We start from the raw sequence: 23,151 nt of genomic DNA, 5'->3' as shown, positions 1-23,151 counted from the left end.
AAGAATTATGGTGAGAGAGTCAGAGGGAAAGAAAAGATAATATATAATTCAGGAAGTGCTGTAGTGGTTTGGGGGAGTTAGGACACTTAAAATTGGTTTTGTTATGAGTTAGAATATCTCCAGTGAAGAATAATTGGAATTGAGCAGAAGGATATTTCAAAAGAAGGAAATAATAGCTCATCACTAATATACATATACATATACACATGTGTCTGATAACAAGAAAACTAGCTTAAATGTATAGTTGTCAGATACTCAGTAAATACTAATTGAGTGAGACAATAATTAGGAAAAAATGTAGCTACCAACTCTTATGAATCCAGCAAGGTACTATAGGTGTTTGACTCAAGAAGACCTAGTCTTCTTGAGGCTACAGAAACTCAGGGCCTTCCTCACCTACCCACTCACTGATAGAGACATCCCTATCCCTTTTATAAGGAAGAAATGGCCATTAAAATAACTCCAGAACATTTCCAGCTCTATTCTATCTGTACTTTCATTCCATTTGACTTAAACCAACTGGAATGTTGAGGGAAAACCCCATGAGGCAATAAGCATGAGGACAATATGTCAACCCCTGAAAAATGTCCAGTTCACCATGTATACCCACTATTGTTTCTTATCCATTCTATCTGCTGAAGTAGAACATATAAGAAAAATAGCTTCTTAGCACAGTGCTATTTCTTTATTTAAAATGTATATATATTACCTTCATGAAAAAGTTCCTTACTCAATTGGTATAATTTGCCAAATCTAACTACTTGTCAGCATAAGGAAGACGATACCTTCTAACTTTTGTTTGGAAGATTCAGTTTTCCTCTCATCTAACAAAACTACTATGTAGCCCAAGATTTTCTTGAGTTAACCTGCATATTTTATACATTCAGTAAATACCTGGGTTGTGAATAATAAATTTTACATCCCTTTAAAATGGTGTGCAATATTTTCCTTATGAAAAAAAAAAAAAAACTGTTCTCAGATTTCCAACTTTAGCTGAGGTGGGTATATTGCTCCCATTCTTTTTGTCTCCAGAGAGGAGGATTTATTGGCATCACTAAGCTATTTGGAAGTTAGGCTAGAAGTTTCAGGACAATTAGATTAGAGTTGGAATAGGAATTAAGATGAAGCCAGGAGAGAGTTTATAAAAGATCCTTAATTTCTAGTCAACAGCATTAATTCTACAGAGCATCATTGGATTCCACATTGGATTCTCTTTTTGGAAAACCGCGAAAAGCATAGCTACTAGACTTCCCTTGGCTTCCTCACTTACCCACTGGTAAAAAATTACCACCCTTTGCACAAGACAGAGGTAAGTAGATACTAAAATAGCTCTGTGATACTTTTGCACTATTTTGACTATGCTTTCATTCTTTTTGCCAGACCAAATGGAATAGGGAAAACCTTCTTTTATTGGGAAGTTGTGCTTTATAGCTTAGGCTCCATAAAAGACTTTATTTGATTACTTTAGACAACACTGCCTCTGCTCAGTCACTTTCTACTCCATTTTTTATTTTTCCATATTCCCTTTAAGTAGCTAAAGAAGCCCTATTCATCTATCACTCAATTGAGGAGTGAACCATGTGTTTCCTTGTATTATTTTAGTTGCATCCTCCATGCCTAGCACAATACCTCACACATGGTTGGCCCTAAAATATTTGTGAGTGAAAACCTGAACAAATAAATCAATGACTATTTCTCTCAACTCCAAAGCTTCAAACAGTTCTATCGGCTCTCAAACTTTCAAGATTCTAATTATGAGTGAGCAGGATGGAATCAGTTTCTACAATTGCTTCTACTTCTACCCTTGGAATTTATTTACCTTTTGACATCTTTGATAATATACTTTAACTGTAGTATGGTTCCTTTTCATTTGTCATATAGCAAATTTCATGGTCAGTTGATTCTGGATATTGAGTAGTAGCACAAAAATTATCTTTTGAAAAGCTAACAAGTATATTTTATAAGATAACTAATAGTAAACAAAATTATGAATATTCCTATAGAGCTCTAAGGTTATCTAACCTAATGTATTTTAATTAATGTATAATATAAGCAATATTAACATAATTATTTAATATTTTTATCATCTACCAACAAGGAGTTAATGATAAAAAACTATAAAATACAAATTAACAGTTAAATCACAATTCTACTTTAATGCAATATATCAATTATTAAGATATGAATTAATCACAGAGTTTAAGAAAGCCAAGAGTTTAAAATGTGAAATGTACATTTTATTAGACATGAAATTTGTTGTGTCCATAAAGTACTAGTTCTATCAGAATAGCAAGCGAAGACTTATACCTGCTCTTTTTACATTGAGAAGTTTATCTCATCTATTTAAACTGGCAACTTACATTAATGAATCAAAGTAACATTTTTAAAGTCATCCTTTATATATTGCAGCAATAAAGCTGGAGGCACAGATATTATTTTACAATATAATCAATGATATACAGTCATCTATTTCCACACCTCACAGCCAATCTGTATATTCACTGCACTTACAACAATTTATTGTTTTTCATAAATCATCTCTTAAACCCAATCCTCAAGGTATTAAAGAAATATCCTATATCTATTAGAGGAATTTAATAGAATTTACCTTTTTTTTAGATGTCCACTGTAGCTTTATTGCATTTGCACAATTAAAGATCGGTCTAAGAGGGTAGAATTTATATTTCTTAGCCTTAAAGGTCTCTTTTTTTTACAATGTCACCCTTTTAAAAAAAAGAAGAACTGTTTATGCACATGCTTGTGTGTGTATAAGATACCATTTTCCCTGGAATGGTCAACAGCGAGAACCCTGTTTATGAGCCATGTTAACACCAAACAGAGAGCTTAGCAATGTCTGTTTCTAAAAATAAGCCCTATGTGTCTCCTGCTGTCATCATCAACCAGTCTTCTGTGCTCTGTGATAGAAAGCATCAAGCCTGCCTCTTCACATTTCCACAAGCACGATACATCACTACTCAAAGGCCTCCCCTTTCAGTCAAGGTGGCAGAGACAAAAAGAATCCAGCAACCCCCCTAAGCATACATTTAAGCATTATTGCCCCTTATGCAGACAGTTACGTTGTTTTGGCAGCAGGAAGGAATCTGTGGTTTCACTTGAATGTTATTCTTCTTTATTTAAACTACTAGAAATAACCCAAAAATGACAGAATGCTCTTTCTATAAATAATCATTCCAGTGTAGAGTTATATTAGGAGGTAACTCAGATGGCACGATAACGCCTAACAAGCTAATCTTAGACCTGCGATGCCATAAGATAGAAATACCGAAGCTAAGAATAACTGACCCAAAGGAGTCAGCCTGCTAAAGACAGCCACAGACATGTGGGCATCTGCAGATTTTAATACATTTAATGATCTTCTGAGAGCTTCTTTTCCCTAGGGAGGTAATAAATTATGTTGGTCATTAACATGACAATCAATAAGGCTTTTACAATGTATTGATTCATAAAGATGGTTCAAGATTCTCTTAGCAAATAAGATTACAAAAATTAGTTTATGGGACCAAAGAGTCGGCTTTTGAATAAGTATCTAGCTGGTGAATTTTATCCACAAGACACCCACAGTACACACAACAGTTATCTAATAAAGTAAAATTCAACTCAAGGTAAATAAAATGAGGTAATGTTTTACTGTAAATAGATAGTAGTATATCAGTTTCATTCAAAATCTCCAAACTGAACCAATATATATTCAAAATAGGCAGCTTTTAATTTTGTTAACTAGATTATTATAACATAATATTAATTCTGTCTTGAAAATTTGATATTACATGCTAAAATTAAGATGAATGGATATATAGACTATCTATCCTAGTGACTACCGCTCTCTACCCATATCTAGAAAATGAGGAAGTGTATAATTCAAATACTTTGATTCAAATAAACAGAACCCCATTGTGCGAACAGCTTAAGGGGAACACTTCTTTGGGTAAAACACCTTACTAATAGTGTACTATTTTGAAGTGATGAAATTCTTACCCTTACGACTGAGACATAATAAGAGCATATGTCAAATGCCCTGGGAATGTTGGTTTGAACTACAGTGAACACTCATTTCTCCATGCATCATCAGTTTCCTAGTACTTGGGAGGTTGCTTTAAGCCAGTCACAGCCCTCAGTGTTAACTAGCTCCAATTTACTTATCAAGTATTGGGAATGTGAAGTAAGGCTTTCCAGAAGCCTTTCACATAGTTGCCTATTTGTGCATTATACCTCCCAGGACTAAGAAGTGTGCCCAGATGTTTATTTATAATAGTTGTTCCACAATTTTAACTTCAGGTATAAAAAGAAAAATATCTTATGCTATTATTATCTTTGTGGAAAAAATGGCATGGCATAGTCAATGAGTTTAAACTTGACTCTGCAAGCTCCTGGCCATGGTGACCACCAGTAAGTTGTTCTGAATCTATTTCCTCATCTGTCAACTAGGAATTTGTTACAACTACTACAAATTTCTTCAAGTGGTGGAGAGGATTAAATAAAAAAACTAAATAACTGGATCAGAAAAACTCTTGAAACATTAACTATTATTATTATCAGTGATTTTAAAACTTGATGAATAATAAGGGGCATCCTAGCTTCCTAAATAGAAAAGACAGAGTTGACAAAATATGGCAAGAAAAAAATATATAAAAATTATAATTGTTGGGAATTTTTCTTTCTAGTTTAAAATGAGTAGATCCTGATAATCACAGATATATTCTTGAATTTTACTTGTAAGCAGATTTTAATAAGATCATTAAGAATAAAACTTAAATTACATTAATCTGAAGCTGCTTCCGCATGAGTTCGATCCCGCCTGCCCCGGAGGAGACCACATGGCGAGGCAGACCTCTCCTGACCCGCCCGCTGCTCCCCTCAGCAGTGTACTTCCTCGATCTGCCTGTTCTGCTCCCCACTCTGTCTCTGGTGAAGTCTTTCGCCACCTCTGAGCCTCTGGCCTGTACCCTAGTTCTGTATGCACAAATAAATAAATCTTTAAAAAAAATCATATTTTATTTAAATAAGGACTCCCAAATTTTATTGTAATTCAGTAGAATGTCAGTGATATTTTCACATTTTTATTTATTTGGTTTTAACTACAAGATTTGAAAGAAATGGCATATTTATATTTTAACCTTATTTTAAAATATTATACCTTATACCATTATCAAAATTTATCTTAAATATTTGAAATGGCGCCTATGCTAATGCTAAGTATAAATTATGAATTACAAGTTTCTAACATTAGTAGATTATTGGTAAGTCATGAGGGAAAAAGGAAGAAAATGAAGTTTTGGGGTATTTCCAATCTTATTAACATGCAAAGAGTTTAATCATAAGTAAATAACTAGTTATACTCTGTGGTTGGTAAATTTTCTTCCTCCTTAAATGTAGTTTTCACTGGATTTAATTATTGGGTATTGGAAAATACTATATGTAAACGGTCCATCATTTATTTTACTATGGAAAAATTAGCATTAAAATAATGAATGGAACTGATATTCTTATAAAACATAAAAACTACTTAGTTTTATATTCATGAACCATACATAGCCTTATAGAGTAATCCTAAACATAATGTTCTTTGGTAATACTTAAAAAATGTAGATTTTTTTGTATGTAAAATTATCTCAATTAATTTTGTTTTAGACATCTGACTTCCTGGAAGAACAGGAGTAGTATATACAAGGTGTTTCCTCATCCTACCATCACCATACTGTTGATCTTCTTAGATTCGAAAAGGGGAAAAATAGCCACAGGAAAGTCAGGAAACCCAAGTTAATGTCCATTCCTTTCCTCAACTCTTCTTCCCAATATGAACTAGATTACTAACTGCAGCATCCACTCTCTCTGGCTCAGTCAGGGCCCTAAAGAACTATCATGGTAGTCTCATTCTCCTTCAAACTGACTGGCCAATGTGTGTTCAGGTGATAGTCTTCTGGCCAATGAGTTTGAAGGGTGATTTTCTGAAGAAATTTTGGGTGAATTTTCTTTCTGTAAGAAAACACCCAAGGAAGCAAGTTTTCTCATCTCTGTCTCTGGAATTTATCATGAAGTAATAGACACAATACCTGAAACTGCTACTGTCAACTTGAAAGACAGCTAGGGGAACCAATTCTGTGATGACAGCAACTCCACAGCCTGCAGAGTGGAGCAGGGTGATGGCCCTGAATGAGGCACTACAACTAAGCACGTGTTGTTGCCTGGCTGGTCTGCTGGCTTAGCAAATGATAACTTTTCTGGTTGACTGTTACTGTGAATAGGACTTTCTGCTACTAGCAGCAGAAAAGAACATACCTAATATACCTACTACTTAAATTAATATACCTACTACTTAAATTAATCACTGTTAGTATTTTGGTATAGTAGCTTTGTGTGTGGGTATGTAAGAAAAACCTTTTTTGGGGATACTATGTGCACGTTATATACAAAAATTCATGCAAGGTAAAAAAGCAAGATGATGAAAGCTCCTCTATCATCACCGCATCCTAAATGTTTTCAGACTTCACTCTGTCTATATAGGGAATCTTCCTGGAGATATGGGGAGATGAAGTATTTTTATAAAACAAGATCATATTAACAATATTATTTTTATTTCAAAAAGCATTAAAGTTGAATGATTTGAGCAGAGTTTAAAACTGTAGTTGAAGAGACTATAAGCATACTAAATGCTTCCTACATAGAGGAGAAACTATTTTCAAAAAGAACTCTATAAGGTTAAGTAAACTATTAAAAAAAATAGTGTTTGGAGTCTTTTTTTTTTTTTTAACTATGTGTTTCTATTTTAAGCAACAGAGAGTCTGCCCTTGCTCAGAAAAGAAAAGATATTCGTACATTCACACATCCCTCCATTTCACCTTTCCCCAGTGCCTCACCTCATATTGGATAGCTTTATAAAAATTTTTACATTGCCCTCCTTTATAAAATTTGCTTTCTGTCTTTTAACCACAATCCCATCACTGTTTAAATTAATTAATCTTTGCTCCATTCATCTTACTAAGTTTTTTTTTTTGTTTTTTTTTTCTATTTCTGAACTTTACTTTTTGATTTTAAGCTTATCTCTTTGTTGTGTGGGCTTCATTCTCAAGCACTCTGTGGTTTGAGAAGATCTAACGTCTCTACCTCTTTTCCCGTAGGTTAGTAACATCTGGTTGGGATGGAGCATTCATTCAGTTTCACTTTTTCAGGACTTCAGAGGTTTTTCATTATCTTCTGGCATTGTATATTAGGTATGTTTTAAACCTCCTTGAGTCCCACATATTCCTTCCTCTCCACTCTTTTTCACCATAGATCTCCACTTTAGCTGCCTGAATCCATTAAGGATTATTTGAAATTCAATGTCCCAGATAGGATATGACTCTCTGCTGAGCATACTTTTAGGCAGCACACTTGCCTAAAATATATGAACTCTTTTAATCTACAGATTTTTTCCTTTAGCAGTGAATGATGCTTTATCATTTTTTTTTTCAATATTGTCTTTTTTTAATGTTTGGAGAAGCAACTTTCAGGATAATTCTTTCTTACTTATTGATTGTAACTGATTTAATCCATTTTCCTTTTTCAGTTCCTCTGATTGTCTTAACTATTTCCCTTTCTTTGATGAAGACTTTCATTATTCTATTTCCTACTATTTCTTTTTTTTTAAAAGATTTATTTATTTATTTGTGCATACAGAACTGGGGTACAGACCAGAGGTTCAGGGGCAGTGAGAGGCTTCACCAGAGACAGAGTGGGGAACAGGACAGGCAGATGGATGAAGTACACTGCTGAGGGGAGCAGCGGGTGGGTCAGGAGAGGTCTGCCACACCATGTGGTCACCTCCGGGGCAGGCGGGTATAGAACTCATTCGGAAGCTGCTTTCGATTCTCAGTGCTGTGCTTTAACCCACTGCGCCACCAGGGAGGGCCATATTTCTAATGACCATTTTTGTTCTGTAAGTACATACTTTCTTCATTCTCAATGTGTTTTTCTTGACCTAAAATCCACTTTTTAACTTAGTCTTATTATCTCCTCTATGAACTCTTGTTTAATTGAATTTATATGTTCATGTCAAGGTGCTCTATTTGTGGGAAGCAAATATTAGACAATTTCATGTGTTGTTTTCTTCTTGGTGGAATCTTTGAGATTAGTTAGGGAAGTGTATTACATTGCAATGGGCCATGGAAAATTTCCTCAATTTAAAGTGTTTCTCTGAAGCCATCTTTTATCTAGGGAGGCAATATGTATTAACTTTCCTCTAGCTCACCATTTCCCTTCTAAAATCCTTTTCACTAAGCCTTAAGACAACAACAAAAACTGGAGGTATTCATTAGTTTCCCTCCTCTCTGGATTTGTTAAGTGAATGTTAGTGAGGATTTGCAGTAAGTTGTCTATTTGTCAGAAAATTCTAAGGAGGCCCTGAATTCATATCCTGTTACAGCTTCTCTATTCTGAACAAAGAACACAACTTCCATTTTTCCCCTTGACTTTTAGTTTTGAAGAATTTCTGCCTTGGGTTACATAATTTCCTTTGTTCAGTTATTGCAGATATGTGTGTGTGCGTGCGTGTGTGTATTTGTACAGTGGGAACTGTTTGCTGACTTACACTATTTTAAATCACTTCATTTGAGTCATCAGTGGTGGTAAATTATGTAATTTACCTAATTACTAAATTCTCATTCTTATCTACATAATGAAAGCCAACATTTTAAAATTCAGAATTTGGGCTGGTTTGGTCTTCAAAAGGGTTTTATTGAATGTTCTTAACATTTGTGCCACTTCTGCCATCCACAAAGATATAAAATACTCATTCTTGTCCCCATTCTCAATGGGGACAAGAATGAGTATTTTATATATAACTATTTGATTGCTACCCATCAAATATTGAGAATGAATGCAGCCTTAAATGTGAAGATAGTCAGAGAAGAACAAATCAGTGATCCTGGGGAACTCCAGAAGTGAGTCTGGAAGCATTTCACAAACTTACATTTTCATAATTAGATTCCACTTTCCAAGTAGACATAAATGACTACAGAATCTAAAATATTCCCATATATAAATGTTTCAATATATAAAATGTTTCTATCCCCTCAACAACCCAAGTTGGGTAAAAAGGATTTTTCAAAGGTGAAGGTACTTTCATAGTAGAAATTTAGGAATTAGATTTAATTTTTTTTTTATATTCCACATAAGAATACATGGTGACAATATGAATTTTTTTCTTCCTGCAAGTATATTTTACATTGATGGTATATCAGTTCTGGAAACTTCCTAAGAATCATTCCAATACTGTCTGGACAGCTCTGCTGTCCAACATGTTAAAAAAAAATAATGCCTGCCAATAAGAGGACACCCCTTATTCTGCCAGCTACTGCTGAGTGACCTGAGTCAGTATTTGTATATGCTTCAGTTTCTGTCACTTATATTGGCCCACAAAAGCCACAATAGTGGAGACTGATTTGGCAAAATGTGTCATTCACAAGGAATTCCAAGCCTCAATAGTATAGAGCATTTTAACTACAAAAATATTAGCAGAGAACAAGTAGATAAACTAGTTCTACCAAAGATGTTTAGTTTAGTTGGGTTATTTTTTTTAAATTTTTTAAAAATAATATAACAGTTTGTTTTTATATCATTTTGTACTTTTTTTTCATCTCAATTGTGATCCCCATGGATTTCCCATCACTGAGTCATTAGCTGGGTTAATTTTAAGGGAAAAATAAAACCATATAAAAAATTGCCATCCAATAGTATATAAAGTGCTCTGAAGAAAAATAATTTATAGTGATTTATAGTGAGTAACCAAAGGAATGGTTAATAGGCAATTCTTTTTTAGACAACTGATCTAAAAAATTCTGATACTGGGGTTCACTGTTCAATTACATATTCTGCATCTTCCTTGTCTTTGATTACTGTACAGAAGGCACACATATATATACACACCAGCTACTCTTATAGTCACAATTTGCAAAAGGGACATTTTTTATTCTTATCAGATAAGTAAAACAAAGAAATAGCAAATTTATAAGATAACCAAAAGACAAACCTTACTACAATTTTCCCATGTGATGTCCCAACCTAACTCATCTAGCTAGTTCAATGAGATACAGATAAAGACCAGGATACCAAGTTCTTTCACTAGTAATAACAGGGTTGTTATTTTAGAGCCATGATATATTTGAACCTCACAGGATCAAGAGGTCAGCAAGAGAACATCCATTTTCTTCTGTTTACAGATAAGCAACTCAGTTACACAACTGACTGGGCACAGAAACCTTCTTCCAATATGGAGTTTTTGACTCCTAGAACAGTGCTCTCTCCAAAACTCTGCTCTAACACCAGATATCTTTTTAATTTTAGATCTGCACATTCCATCCATTACTAAGATCAATCACATCTACATTACCAATCCAAAAGGGAACTGGACAAGATTTATAGCTGAATTATGAGAAATACACCATTAATTTGGCAATTAATCCAGAAGAAAAACCTACTGATACATGCTGTCTATCACCAGCATTACTGCAATACTTTCAATTTCCCCATTCCTATACACTGATTTTCAAAGTTTACTTCACCTTGAAATGTGTTCCCATATCTTTTACACCACACACTTTAGGGGTGTAGCTCAGGAATCAGTATTTTGTAAAATACTTTTGGTGAGCCCAAATATGAGAGTCAGTGTCTGGGAGGAAGTATACAATAAAAGAATGCATGAATTAAATTTAAGGATACATAATATTAAACAAACAGGGCATAGGTAGGATGCAAATGTAAAAAGGATGCAAATGTTTTTAGATTTCAACTTTTAAAACTAGATAGAACTTAGAGTTTCCTTATTTCTAATCAGACAGGTTCGGGAGTTGATGTCAGTCTGCTTCCTGTAGAATTGACCAAAGCATGGACAGTCTCAAGCAGTTTTCTGCTTGAAAATATATTTATTCTGTATAAAATGATTAAACATCAGGAAAACAACAATGTCAACAGAAATCAGAGTAGAGTTAAAAGTGATTGAGAAACAGTGATGTTTGCAAACACCTGTAGGGGAGATTCAATGTCAGAGACAGTCTGCTGCTTAGAAGGCAGAACTTTGTTTCTACAGGAAATGCACACTTGCAACACAGAGGCAAACACTCATGAGATAAAGCACAGTGCTGAAAATATAGCAAAGTTAGTTATTTTAAAAGAGTTGGTCCACATTGAAAAAACAAAGTGCTAAAATAGAGTGACCAATTCCATCTGCTGACCTCCTCAGTATAGGGCTCTCGTGAGCCCTGTCGTTACAAAGATAATAAACTGCACTGAAATTCTGGTGCTTGCTTAAGACATGCAGATTTACTAATTAATATCATTTGTCACTTTAGAGCAAACATACCAAATTGTACAAAATGATATATATATATTTTTTCTGATTCCATAAAAGACCGGATTAACAGAAGGCTCTTAAAAGCATCATAACTGAGCTTTAAAGAAAACTTGCTTCAAATGCAGATCTGTGAATAGGAAACTGTTGAAAAACCAGACAGACATGGTGCCAACCTGTGGAATATTTCTTTCATCTCTACATCTCCTGTGTAAACAGTTTTATGTCATGGAAATCTAGGTGATGATCTATAATTATAATTCAGTCAACATAAATACTCAGAAGATGTGAAGGACAACTTCAAACCAATTTAGATCGAAGTTTCCAGAGAGGATTAAAACAAAAAAGTCCTCAAAGTTTGAAGAACTAGCTATAGGAAATAAATATAAAAAAATAGCAATTATAAGTTCTTTTTTAGCAAATAGAAATTGATAAAGCTGACAAGCTTCATCTCCCACCAGAACCTCTCCTTGAAGGCACAAGCACTTACACTGAAACCAGAAACTGGTATCTATTACTGTCATTCGTTAAAACATTGCACCTGCATACAGCACCTTTTTAGATGTGTGCTATGCCATTGCATCTGCTTGACAATGCTAGACTTGCCAAATGTTTTTGAAGAAAACTGAAATAACCATCTGCTAATAATCATTTATTTCATCCCAAATAGTTGCATTTTGTACTGATGAGAAAAAGTAACATTAAAGTACCTTTCCCCTCCAAAGCAAACACATTTCAGAAGGTAGGTCTATAAATAGAGGTGCTTCTTTATGCACACTGTAAATATAAAAATCATCAGGCTAGCAGAGGCTGCAATTTAAACTGAAGCGCCAATATGAACTTACCTGATTTTTAAAGTCCCATTAGAATATGCTTACAATCAGTACAGATCTCCTGTTTCTAGTTGCATAGTAAGGCAAAACACCCAACTACATTTTACTTATCTCAGCCTCATCCTTCATCAGAAAGAAGCTTTGAGATTTCATTCAGAAGCAGCCGTCTCTAAACAGACTGAACATGCACTGAAGCAATAATGGTAGAGATCTAAGTTAAACCCTGCAGACGCACTAAGAAAATAGCAACATCAACACCAAAAAGCAAGTCCTTAAGAGAGGTGCTTTTCTTAGCTGCCTTTCCCAAATCAGCCCCCTTTCACACATAAAATATCTCAGTTATAAAAGAGGTTCTTACCTGAGCTGATCATACTGTGCATTCTCTGCTGAGCCAAGAGCTGCTCTCGTCCAGCCACCCCATCTGAGGAAAAACACGAGTCACTCTCGTAAATTGTCTGCAGCATATTCCAATCACTCTTACTTCAGCTACATGAAAGATTCATCTCTGCTCAGTACAAGGGCCCCAGGAGCTACCCTTGCTGGTCCTCCCTCCTCCCCAGGGAGAAGCAGCGAGGATCAACTTCAACAATGATTCCCTTTCTGCTAAAATGGACAAACACTTTTTAAAAGACCTGGACACTTTCCCTGTTACCAACCTGTGTACAAAACAGAAAGGACTGAGTAGATGCTACGGCTCTCTGGAGTTTAGGTAATCCCGGAAACTAAAAGCAGGTGGGAAACAGGAATGTGCTTCGGGTTATTGCTTTGTCAGAATAAGTAGAAAAATATTAACTCTACCCACAAGAAAAAGAAACCAATTAAACCTGGCTTATAGTTCTTCCTGCTGCTAGAGTTTCCTCGCAAGAAGCATCAGTCCTGCAAGTGGCTTCAGCTAGTGCCCGCTTCCTATCTGTTTGTGTGTGTCTCTTCCCCTCTCTGGTCTCTCTCAGCTCAAGTTGGCTAAAGCTAGTGATAATCCATTTGCATATGAATCAACAACGGCATGGCCCACAGGCACAGAAATAGAACAATGGTCGGCCTGAGCCAAAAATAGGTCAAGCATGGCCGAGTGATTGGAGCCTGCATTAATGCATTTAAAAATACCCCAGCAAACCCAGCTGTCCAGCCTCTATCTTTCAAACCATAATTCTCTATTGCAGGGCCTTAAAAGCAATTAACTCTTTCCTCCCACGCAGCTAGCTTTATACACTATTTCCATGTTGGCGATTCGCTTCCAAAGAAAAGAAGGGAAAAAAAAATAAGAATCATAATTCAAAGAGGGCAAATATGCACATACATTTAATTTCATTTTATTTTTGTAGTATATGTTTTTGGAAGAGAGAGGAGAGAAGTGCAGAGCTCTGTATTGGTTCTAAAATAATACTGGAAGCTTTTGCTCATAATGTGGTTTCTGCCTCACCCACGCACAGCAATCCTGGTGTTCTATTTTTGTTGCCTGTTTCTCTGGCTACACTGCAGTTGGCTGTAGCACTAGAAGCTTTTCTGCCTTCTAGTTTCAAGACTGACAGGAGATTTAGTAAAGATAGTTTCAGAAAACAAGCACACCCCAGAATAAAATGTTTATGAAGGACTGGTTGATATTTTTTACTAGCTATTTATGTAAGGCAAGTGTCCATTACATATATCCTACAGTGATCCTGGTATTGCCTATCAATTTTATTGCATCCAGTTCCTATTATATTTAAATTAAAAAAAGAACAATCGTGATTTAAAACTAAGAAATACCCTTTCTTCTAGCCTCTCAGGCTAAATTCAATTCCCCTGAGAAGGGAAAAGAACATTGCTGATCCTTTCTTATGAATGGGTGCAAAATCATTAAAAATGTGCACCTGTGGATCAATAGGTAGGATTATCCCCCAACTATGAACACACTGCATTCCTTACTACTATGTTGGTTGCCTGGAGTCAGGCCTCACTTTTCTATAGAAATAGCATTTATAAAAGGTGTCAGATTCCCAATCCAACACCCACTGTACAATTCACCTACAAAGTAAATGAACATAATACCAAAATTTCTATGGTCTCTAGTGTATAGCTAGAGCAACATTTCTGATTAAATTCCACATTGGGAATTAAGAGGATAGTATCTAAACTCCCAAGGATAAATCCAAAAGTGTGAATCAAATGGACATGGAAGTTCTACCTTTTCTAAACTGTACATCAAGGAAAGTGCTCATTCCTATATAGCATTATTTGCAAAGGAATTGAAAATTTAAAAAGTGTTTCAAAGTTGGGCTCCCCTGGTAGCACAAGGGATTAAGTCTCAGCACTATGAAGCTACTCTTAGCCACTGCAGCATGAGTTTGATCCCTGGCCAGGATGCTGACCCACATGGTTCAGAAGATCTCTCTTGTCTTGCCCTCTGCTCCCTTCAGCAGTGTATTTCAGTACACCTGCCTGTTCTCCCCCCACCCACTCTGTCTCTGGTGAATCCTTTCACCTCACCCACACTTTTGGCCTATACCCCAGTTCTTCTATGCATAAATAAATCTTAAAAAAAAAAGAAAAAAAGTTTCAAGGTTCCCAGGACAATCAGTTGACCTCTCCTATCTTTGTTAACCACTAAGTATGGCTGGAGAGAAAACAAGGGGACGTATGCTGAGGCCCAGACACATGCTGTCATTAGATAGATAACCCACTGCTGAAGAAAGTGGCACTGTATTCTTCTTTTGTAGATTAACTCCTACTTCTGGCAAAATTATATTTGCATACATAAATTATAAGATAAACAAAGGAAGTGATCCAAACTGCATTTAACCTAAGCTAAACAAAATCTCATGTTTCTGTCATTGTAAAGATACAAAAAGCCTCTATTTAATTTCATCCCACATTGAAAGTAAACTTTCAGTCAATTAAGAAAAAAGTGTTCAAAATTCAAGAGATGGGAACACTGGGTCTAAGAACTTATTTGAGGGATGATGTCATCTACCATAGCCTTTTAGACTTAGAAGAAAATTTAAAGATTTTCTACAGGATGTTTGAACTTTCTGTCCCCCATGATAGCAAGGTTGTGCCACATACAGTTCTTTGGAAGAGGTTCTTTCTACAAGGTGGGCAGTAACATTTTTATCTGTTAGCATTTGGATATTTAAAATTCCTTTTGCACAGTGACTTCTTTTATAAAACAAAAAAACCCTCAAATCCCCTCCGCAAGACAAATAAGCTCCCTATTTCACACATGAAGAAAGAAATGAGACTGGTAGGTTCAAAGGTTATAAAATGACTCATTAGTGGAGTTAGGATTAAAGAGACTTGCTTATTCTCTAACAGGTAGTCTAACCCAGCACAGTTAGGATTCCTGTTCTCAAGTCTGTGATCTTGACCCTTATTAAAATAAAGCAAATAATTTTCTGAAATACTCAGACTAAATTTTAATATTATCTACTGAGGAATAACAGAACCACTGTCTAATTGTTTCTGAGTGCTTATGGATAGAATATGTAAAACTAGTGATAAATATACAATACACAGAACAAAATCCCAGTATTTCCATAATATAGTTAAACTTCCTTTGTCATTTTACATTTAAATTATACTCTCAAACTGCAGTTTATAAAAATAGTCTCCAAGCTCTTGAAATCATAAAAAAATAAAACTCTAGAATAGTGAGTTAGTAATTATCCTGTTTTCCAAAGTTCCAGGGAAGGGCCTTTCATATAAGGTAGTATAAATAACATATCCTCTTCATTTTGGTTTATTTATTTATTTATAATGCTGTATATGATTCAGAGGTAAAGGATCATACCCTTTCATCTAGATGTATCTTACCACACTAAACTAACCACCAAGGGTCCCACAGTCCTTAACTATAGTCCACTGAACACCCTCTAACCTTGGCTCTCTACCATACCCCTTCTCTCTGGTAGCTCAAATCAGATTTCTAGGGTTTGTTATTGGTTTGGTTTTGTCTGACCCTTTGTTTTGTTTCTCTATATTCCACATGTAAGTGAAACTATCTTCTATTTGTTTTTCTCTTTATGACTTGTTTCATTTAGCATAATTCAACCTAGTACCTTCCATGCTGTCACAAATGATTAAAGTTTATCCTTTTTAACAGGTGAGTAGTATTTCATTGTGCATATAGAGCATATCTTCATAATCCACTCATCTGTTCTTGAGCATTTATGTTATTTGCATAATTTGGCTCTTTAAATAATTTGCTATGGATATAGTATGCATGTAACCCTTCCAATTAATATTTTTTTTGTATTTTTTGGGTAAATACCTAAAATTGGAATTGTTGGGTCATATGGTAATTCCATATTTAACATTTTCAGGAACCTCCATAATATTCAAGTGGGATGTGTTGATCTATAATTTATTATATCTTAGGGGATAGCAGAGCACATGTCCTCTGGGAACTCAGAAATGAAATTTATTGAACCTATGCTAGAAATATTAAGTCAGAATCATGGGGTAGGGGTAACTTATATTTTGTAAGATCTCCAAGTGATTTTTATGCATAATAAATATTAGCAATCAGTACGTTGGATTGTCATTTCCAACTCAATGATTAGAGGGCCCCAAATATAAATGAATAATGTATATTTTTGGGGGGTCAACTTTCAAATTTTCCAGTTTTATGAGACAAAACACCTTTAAATAAATAAAGAAGACTCTTCATATAGAAGTTTAAAAAAGACTGATAAGGATCATCAAAAAAAAAAATTCTCTAGCTTGTAGAAAAGATCAGCACTATATATTTAAGGTGATAAACTGGTGAGCAGTGCTCTTCTTCACTAAGCTACTTTGTTATAGGTTCTATTTTCCTGAGTCTTTCTCTCAGCTGCACTTCAGTTCCTCCATTAGGAGCTCAGCACAGACAGCCCAGGAGGACAAAGAGATATGATCATGTATAGTCCTGCAATTAGGTCATGTGTAGTCCTAATCTTTTGAGAAAATCAAAGGAAGTTTGTTATTTTATGAAAATGCTTCATATACTGAACATTTGCAATTTTACAACCACAGTGCAAGCCCTGAGGACAAAAATGTCAATATGCATGATACAGCCTATGTTTCCATGAATTTTAGTTTTAGAAGAACTACAGTAAAGTAAAATAACAAAAGTTTGGTAAGAAGCTATGTTACTCCAGATTTTGTTTCAATAGTTTCTGAATTTTTATTTATAAAAATGAATGTAATATAATAAACTGCAAAAATTTAACATATTATTAGAGAGAAACATATCGTACCAGAAAAATAGGCATTCAATTAGAAGTAACTATTATTATTTTAACTTCCATCAATAAGAATACCCTATAACCTTTAATTCATGATTATTAAAATACTGAAAATGTAGTTTTGTAGGGAATTGCATAAATTGTAATGAAAAATTATGTATTTGATTAACAATTGAGTTCCTCACCCATAGTTACAGAAGCTTCATTCAGCAAACTGAAATAATATGCTTTCTGTTACTACAGCTTAATATAATGTTCTACATATAGTATGTAACTAGATTATTGTCCATACAATACATAGGTGATTTCTGCTAGAATATCATAAATAAGTAACTGATGAACTAGAGCAAATCACTAAAATAATAAAATCAACTATTTTATCGTTACTCATTTATCATAGTAACATTATTAAAATCTCAATAATTAACTTCAAATCAATAATAAATCAAGTGTAAAAAGCTAACTGCATATCTGACAAAAGAATCTTTTATTCAAATTAAGTGCAGTTTAATTGTGTGTTCACTTTTAGTACATATCTTCCTTGCTTTGCTCTGATCTCACATAATTGAATAAATAACCTGGGTAAAAGGATAGACAGCTGGCTGCAGAAGAAATTATCTTATGTACCTTCTTTAGTGTGAGCATCATTTTATATACTTTGAGTGACCAAAGTATACACATATCTTTCTTGAGAAGAACCTTAAAGATATTAGTACCAGGCCCCTGCTGGTGACACAATGGTTAAAGCACAGCATTGTGAAGGTATCTACAGCCAATGCAGCATGAGTTCAGTCTCTGGCCAGAAGGCTGACCCACATAGCATGGCAGACTTCTGATCTTCCTGCTATACCCCTCAGCAGTGTATTTCAGTAGATCTGCCTGTTCTGTTCCCCACTTCGTCTCTGGCGATTCTTCTCACTCCCACCCTCTATCTCATAGTTCTGGCCTGTACCCAGTTCTTGTATAAATAAGGCTTAAAATATATATATATTAGCACTAAGAAATAAAAGTTAAAATGCATTTGTAGTTCCATTTATTACTAGTGTATCTATAACTGGCAAAACTTCTAGAAAAGCCTGATTATCAATTGTGCTGGCTGTTGTATTCATGTTCTATTTTTAATTGTTGGATTGTATTGATCATACCACTCTGACTCACTTGATCACTCTATAAAAGTCATTTGAGAAATTTAGAATACAATTTTTTGTAAATCCTGTTTTGAACTTTGTGATCAACTTCTCTGAGAAGCTGGTAGTAAAGATTTGATCAGTATGTGCCACTCATTATGTGGCAATTTTTTTATGATTGATGCATATTTATATTCAGGCATATTATGTACATGTATTATGTAAAATACCTTTCCTATGTGAAATATTAATTTTAGAGTCACAGAAATGTTGTATATACAAAATATAAAATAAGTTATGTTCTATTAGGCATCCATCTTTAAAGAATAATTTCTACTTTAATGCAATACTTGTTAAAATTAAACATTCTTTTAAAATAGTTATATATTTATTTATTTATTTATACACACAGAAGTTGGGGTACACTACTGAGGGGAGCAGTGGACAAGACAAGACAGGTCTGGTGTGCCATGTAGGTCAGCTCCCTGGCCAGGGATCGAATACATGCTGCAGTGTCATCAGGCAGCTTCATAATGTTGAGATTTAACCTCTTGTACCACCAGAGAGCCCCAGTTTAACTTTCTTGATTTCAGCTTTATGACATATATAGAGGAGACTAGCCTCTATATAGAAGGTTAATATTCATGCACATAACCCCTTTTTTTAAAATAAGGAGATATAACACAGCTTATTTTAGATTTTGTATACAAAACATTTCTGTAACTCTAAAATTAGTATTTCACATAGAAAAGGGACTTCACATAATGTATGCCCTAAGCGCCTGAATACAAATATCATTATATATCAATCATAAATGTTTTACTGCATATGAATGGCTCATATGTATATAAAAAAAATCACTCCTCTTTCTTCCATCTACTTTGAAATACAAACCAACTTTGAGTGACCTATACTGTGTGCTTACTATGTGCATACAATGTATTTATGGGATCATAAACTCTTACTATAAATATCTGTTTCAAGGATAAAAAACATTATTTTTTTGGCTACAGGACTATGGAAATAAATTTCTGGCAGAATTCCAATTAAGTTAAACTAGCATTTTTGTTATTTGCTGTGACTCAGACTTTTTATTTTAGGTTATTAACAAGGTAGGTATCCTTCTTACATATTTATTAACAAGGTAGGTATCCTTCTTACGTAGCTGTCCCTCTGATATTTACTACCTTCATAATTAATGGGATTCTGATCATCAAAAATAAAGTTACATGTATTAGCTGGATGAGTACTATATTTGAGACTTGTGATAAGACTTATTTCCATATCCTACTATAAGTATAGCAGACATTGATAAATCAATCCAGAAGTATCAATTCTTATCACATGGGTCAAGCTGATATTTACAATAACAAAACATTACATATCACTGAGTTCAATTACAAGTTGCTACAATGCTTGCTTCTGAAAATAGCAACAATATTTTTAAATGTTTCAATCACATTCTGATTTAGTAATTTGATATTCTTTAGTGTTAAGTAACAAATCTAAGGCATAGCAAACTCTCAAAACATTCTTTACTAATTTACTAATTGTTTAAACATTTATTTATTTATGCATACAAGAGCTGTGATGCAGGCCAGAGATGTGTTGGTGAGAGATTTCACCAGAGACAGAGTAGGGAGCAGAACAGTCAGAGGTTCTGAAATACAATGCTGAGGTGAGCAGTGAGCAAAACAGGAGAGGTCTGCTGCACCATGTGGGTCACCTCCCTGGCTGGGATTGAACTCGTACTGCAGTGGCCACAGATAGCTTCATAGCGCTTAGTCTTAACTCCTTGCACCACCAGGGAGGCCCCTAGTTTCCTAATTTTTGATGGCTGATCAAAAATTTTGTACAGCAATAGAATATAACTAAAGTACAAATATTTGTAATTGGCTTAAACCACTAGTTTTATCAGATATCCCTTGGGTATAAAATCTATCCTATTTCAGGAGTCTTATTTCAGAGCCAAGATACAGAGAACTATGTCCTTTTTCTGACCACAGCCTGACTTTGGAATGTTATCCTTTATTTTCTTTTTCAAACTTCATGAACACAATTTCTTGGGATTATCCACACAACCTTCATTCTTCCATGCATTTGCACATGTCATTCTTGTATCCAAGACACTCTTGCACACGTTTTCATCTGGGAAGCTTTTCATTTTACCAAAAGATACAATCATTCTTTGTTCCCTAATATGGTTTTTGGCTTCAATATTAGTATAACAGAATTTCTTTTAGTTCACATTTGTCTGGTAGATATTTTCCTATCTCTTAACTTTCACCCTTTGCATCCTCTAAGTGCACTGTTATGAATAGTGTATTCAAGGTTTTTTTTCCCCTTTCATTCCATAGGGAAGTCTTATCTTTGTTAGTTCATGAAAGAGAGATAGTGGGCCTTTCTACTTCACCACTTTCTCAGCTTCACAAATAGTAAAACCATTTCAGCATTCAAAGCTGTGCCTAGAGTTATCTCCTTGGAACACCTGATCTAAGCAGTAATGAACTAGAGGACCAAACTTTCCTTATTTCTATCATAACATAAATCACTATTTTAGCAATTTTGTTACACCTCTCTTCCCCACATTGGACCTTAGCAAGATAAGAACTGAATTCTCATTCTTCTATGTGACTGTTCCATAGTGCCTAGTAACTAAGGACCATATATACATATGGGCTGAATGGTTGCCTCTGAGTCTACATAAATGTACATAATACATTTGATATTTACATACTTCCACTCAAATTTATTTTCACATAGGAATGTCAGGTAAATATTTTTTACCACCTGTTGGGTCATCCTCCCTATCCATCTGCCACCCTTCTGCAAATTTAGTTATGGACTTTATCTTCTTTCAGAAGAGTTCACCTCATATACCCCATACCAACACCACATGTTCAGATAAGCATGGTTATTTCAGCACTTGTCATAATTTTTAGAACTCTGTATTAACCATACATAATTTTTTTATCAATGATATAAAAGGTAGGATAATGAATTCTTGTATGCTTTATTTTCCTAGAATTTAAACACACACAAACAACCCTGAAATTCAAGATTGTTGAGAATTGAAACAAAATATTTCCATTGTTACACTGGAACTATTCTCACTGAAAAAGAAGTTTCTGAAAGTGAACAATGGTTCCTAGACTCTTAAGGGTCTTCTTGGCTTTGTCTAGATGCCAGCCAGGCAACTGTTGATGTTCCCCTATTGGACACAGTGACACAAAACTTATGAAAACATCAAAACTCTAATAAAAAGTTTTACTTTATTTTCTCATTGAACGGAAGGATTCCTTTTGACTCTGACAGAGATCCTATATATGGTCTGATTCCTCTAAAGTGGGGCCTTATGTTTACTTATTTTCAAAATCAAAAAGAGAGAGAGCGATTCTAGAAAATGTGAAAACTTTGACTTGAGACTTATTTATGTTTAATTCATGAGAACTGAGCGATAATTTATATGAAGGACATCGCATAATCTAACAAATGTGGTTTATTGGATGGCGAATAGGTTCTGAATTCAGAGAGAATTCAACTTGAATTTGTCAATATTTAGTTAGCTATGAGCTGAATAGTTTGGACAAGTTACTTAATCTTCTGAGGAACAATTTGCTCATCTTAAAAATGTGTCAACATCTGCATTTTTCTCTAAGGTCCACCTGAAATTCAGCCTCAGTGTTCCACCTCTTTCAGTATTTGTTTACCTTCCACTGCTCCTTCCCATGTTTTGTCTATTGTTCTGTATACTTCTCCATCCAGTGTGGTAGCCTTTAGCCAAACTGAGCTGCTAGATTTTTTTCTGTTTGGATGAGGATTCCAATTTATTTCCCCCACTGACAATTATAAATGTTAACAACAATGCTAAATGATGAGAATACTGATAAAGATAGTGCTATGATAATTGCATATAGTTTGAATAGTTAGTTAATAACACTGTTATCCCACAAGCTTGTTATTTGATGTTGCATATTTCACAGTATGAATTTTCTCTGGAATGAAGTTATTGTGACATATGAAGTTATAGTTGACATATACACTTTTATAGGCCTATTGTTTACTTCATAATATGTGTTCTACATAATATGTTCTTCATAATGTACTACATAATATAATGTGAAGCCTGAAACCTCTGTAGTTCTGACAGTGCTTGGTGATTTTTCTGCTAAGATGAGGCAACAGAAAACAGATTCTGCTTTTCTGGCAAGAAGAGAAATAGTCTGAACTGAAAATGGACAAAAGCGTGTATCCTGGTATCACCAGCACACTGGCACTGAGTGTACCTGGCTACTACATTTCAGGGATATCTGTTCACTGTTTCCCCCATTTGGGGAAATACTCTTACAGCAATAAATGCTTGAGATATTATGGCACTATTTAGAACATTAAAATATAATATGATATATAATAAAGAGCATTAAAAAAGTAAACACACGGGTCCTCCCTGGTGGTGCAGCAAGTTAAAGCACAGCACTAAGAAGCTAAAGACACTTCTGCATGAGTTCGATTCCCGCCTGCCCCGGAGGTGACCACATGGTGTGGCAGACCTCTCCTGACCTGCCCACTGCTCCCCTCAGCAGTGTACTTCGACTATCTGCCTGTATTTCTCCCCACTCTGTCTCTGGTGAAGCCACTCACTACCCCTG

At 34.8% G+C, this 23,151-nt stretch overlaps 1 protein-coding gene across 4 annotated transcripts in view; it reads right to left on the bottom strand.

The window, feature by feature from the left end:
• Nucleotides 1-13,107, bottom strand: part of HDAC9 (histone deacetylase 9) — a 458,777-nt gene extending 445,670 nt beyond the window's left edge. For 2 of the 4 annotated variants that reach the window (XM_004676745.1, XM_004676748.1), the window contains exons 1-2: nucleotides 12,999-13,107; nucleotides 12,533-12,595 (exon numbers count right to left, since the gene is read on the bottom strand). In XM_004676745.1, coding sequence (XP_004676802.1) covers nucleotides 12,533-12,554 — 22 coding nt within the window. In that variant the 5' untranslated portion in view covers nucleotides 12,555-12,595; nucleotides 12,999-13,107. Of the gene's footprint in view, nucleotides 1-12,532; nucleotides 12,597-12,998 lie in introns of those variants that run through there. The other 2 variants (XM_012720959.1, XM_004676746.2) reach the window with 2 other exon arrangements.
• Nucleotides 13,108-23,151: the final 10,044 nt, after the last annotated feature.

Source organism: Condylura cristata, unplaced genomic scaffold, assembly GCF_000260355.1.
Source record: "Condylura cristata isolate star-nosed mole 26May11 unplaced genomic scaffold, ConCri1.0 scaffold00005, whole genome shotgun sequence".
In the NCBI taxonomy this organism is placed as follows: domain Eukaryota; kingdom Metazoa; phylum Chordata; class Mammalia; order Eulipotyphla; family Talpidae; genus Condylura; species Condylura cristata.
This window is presented reverse-complemented; position numbering and strand designations above follow the sequence as displayed.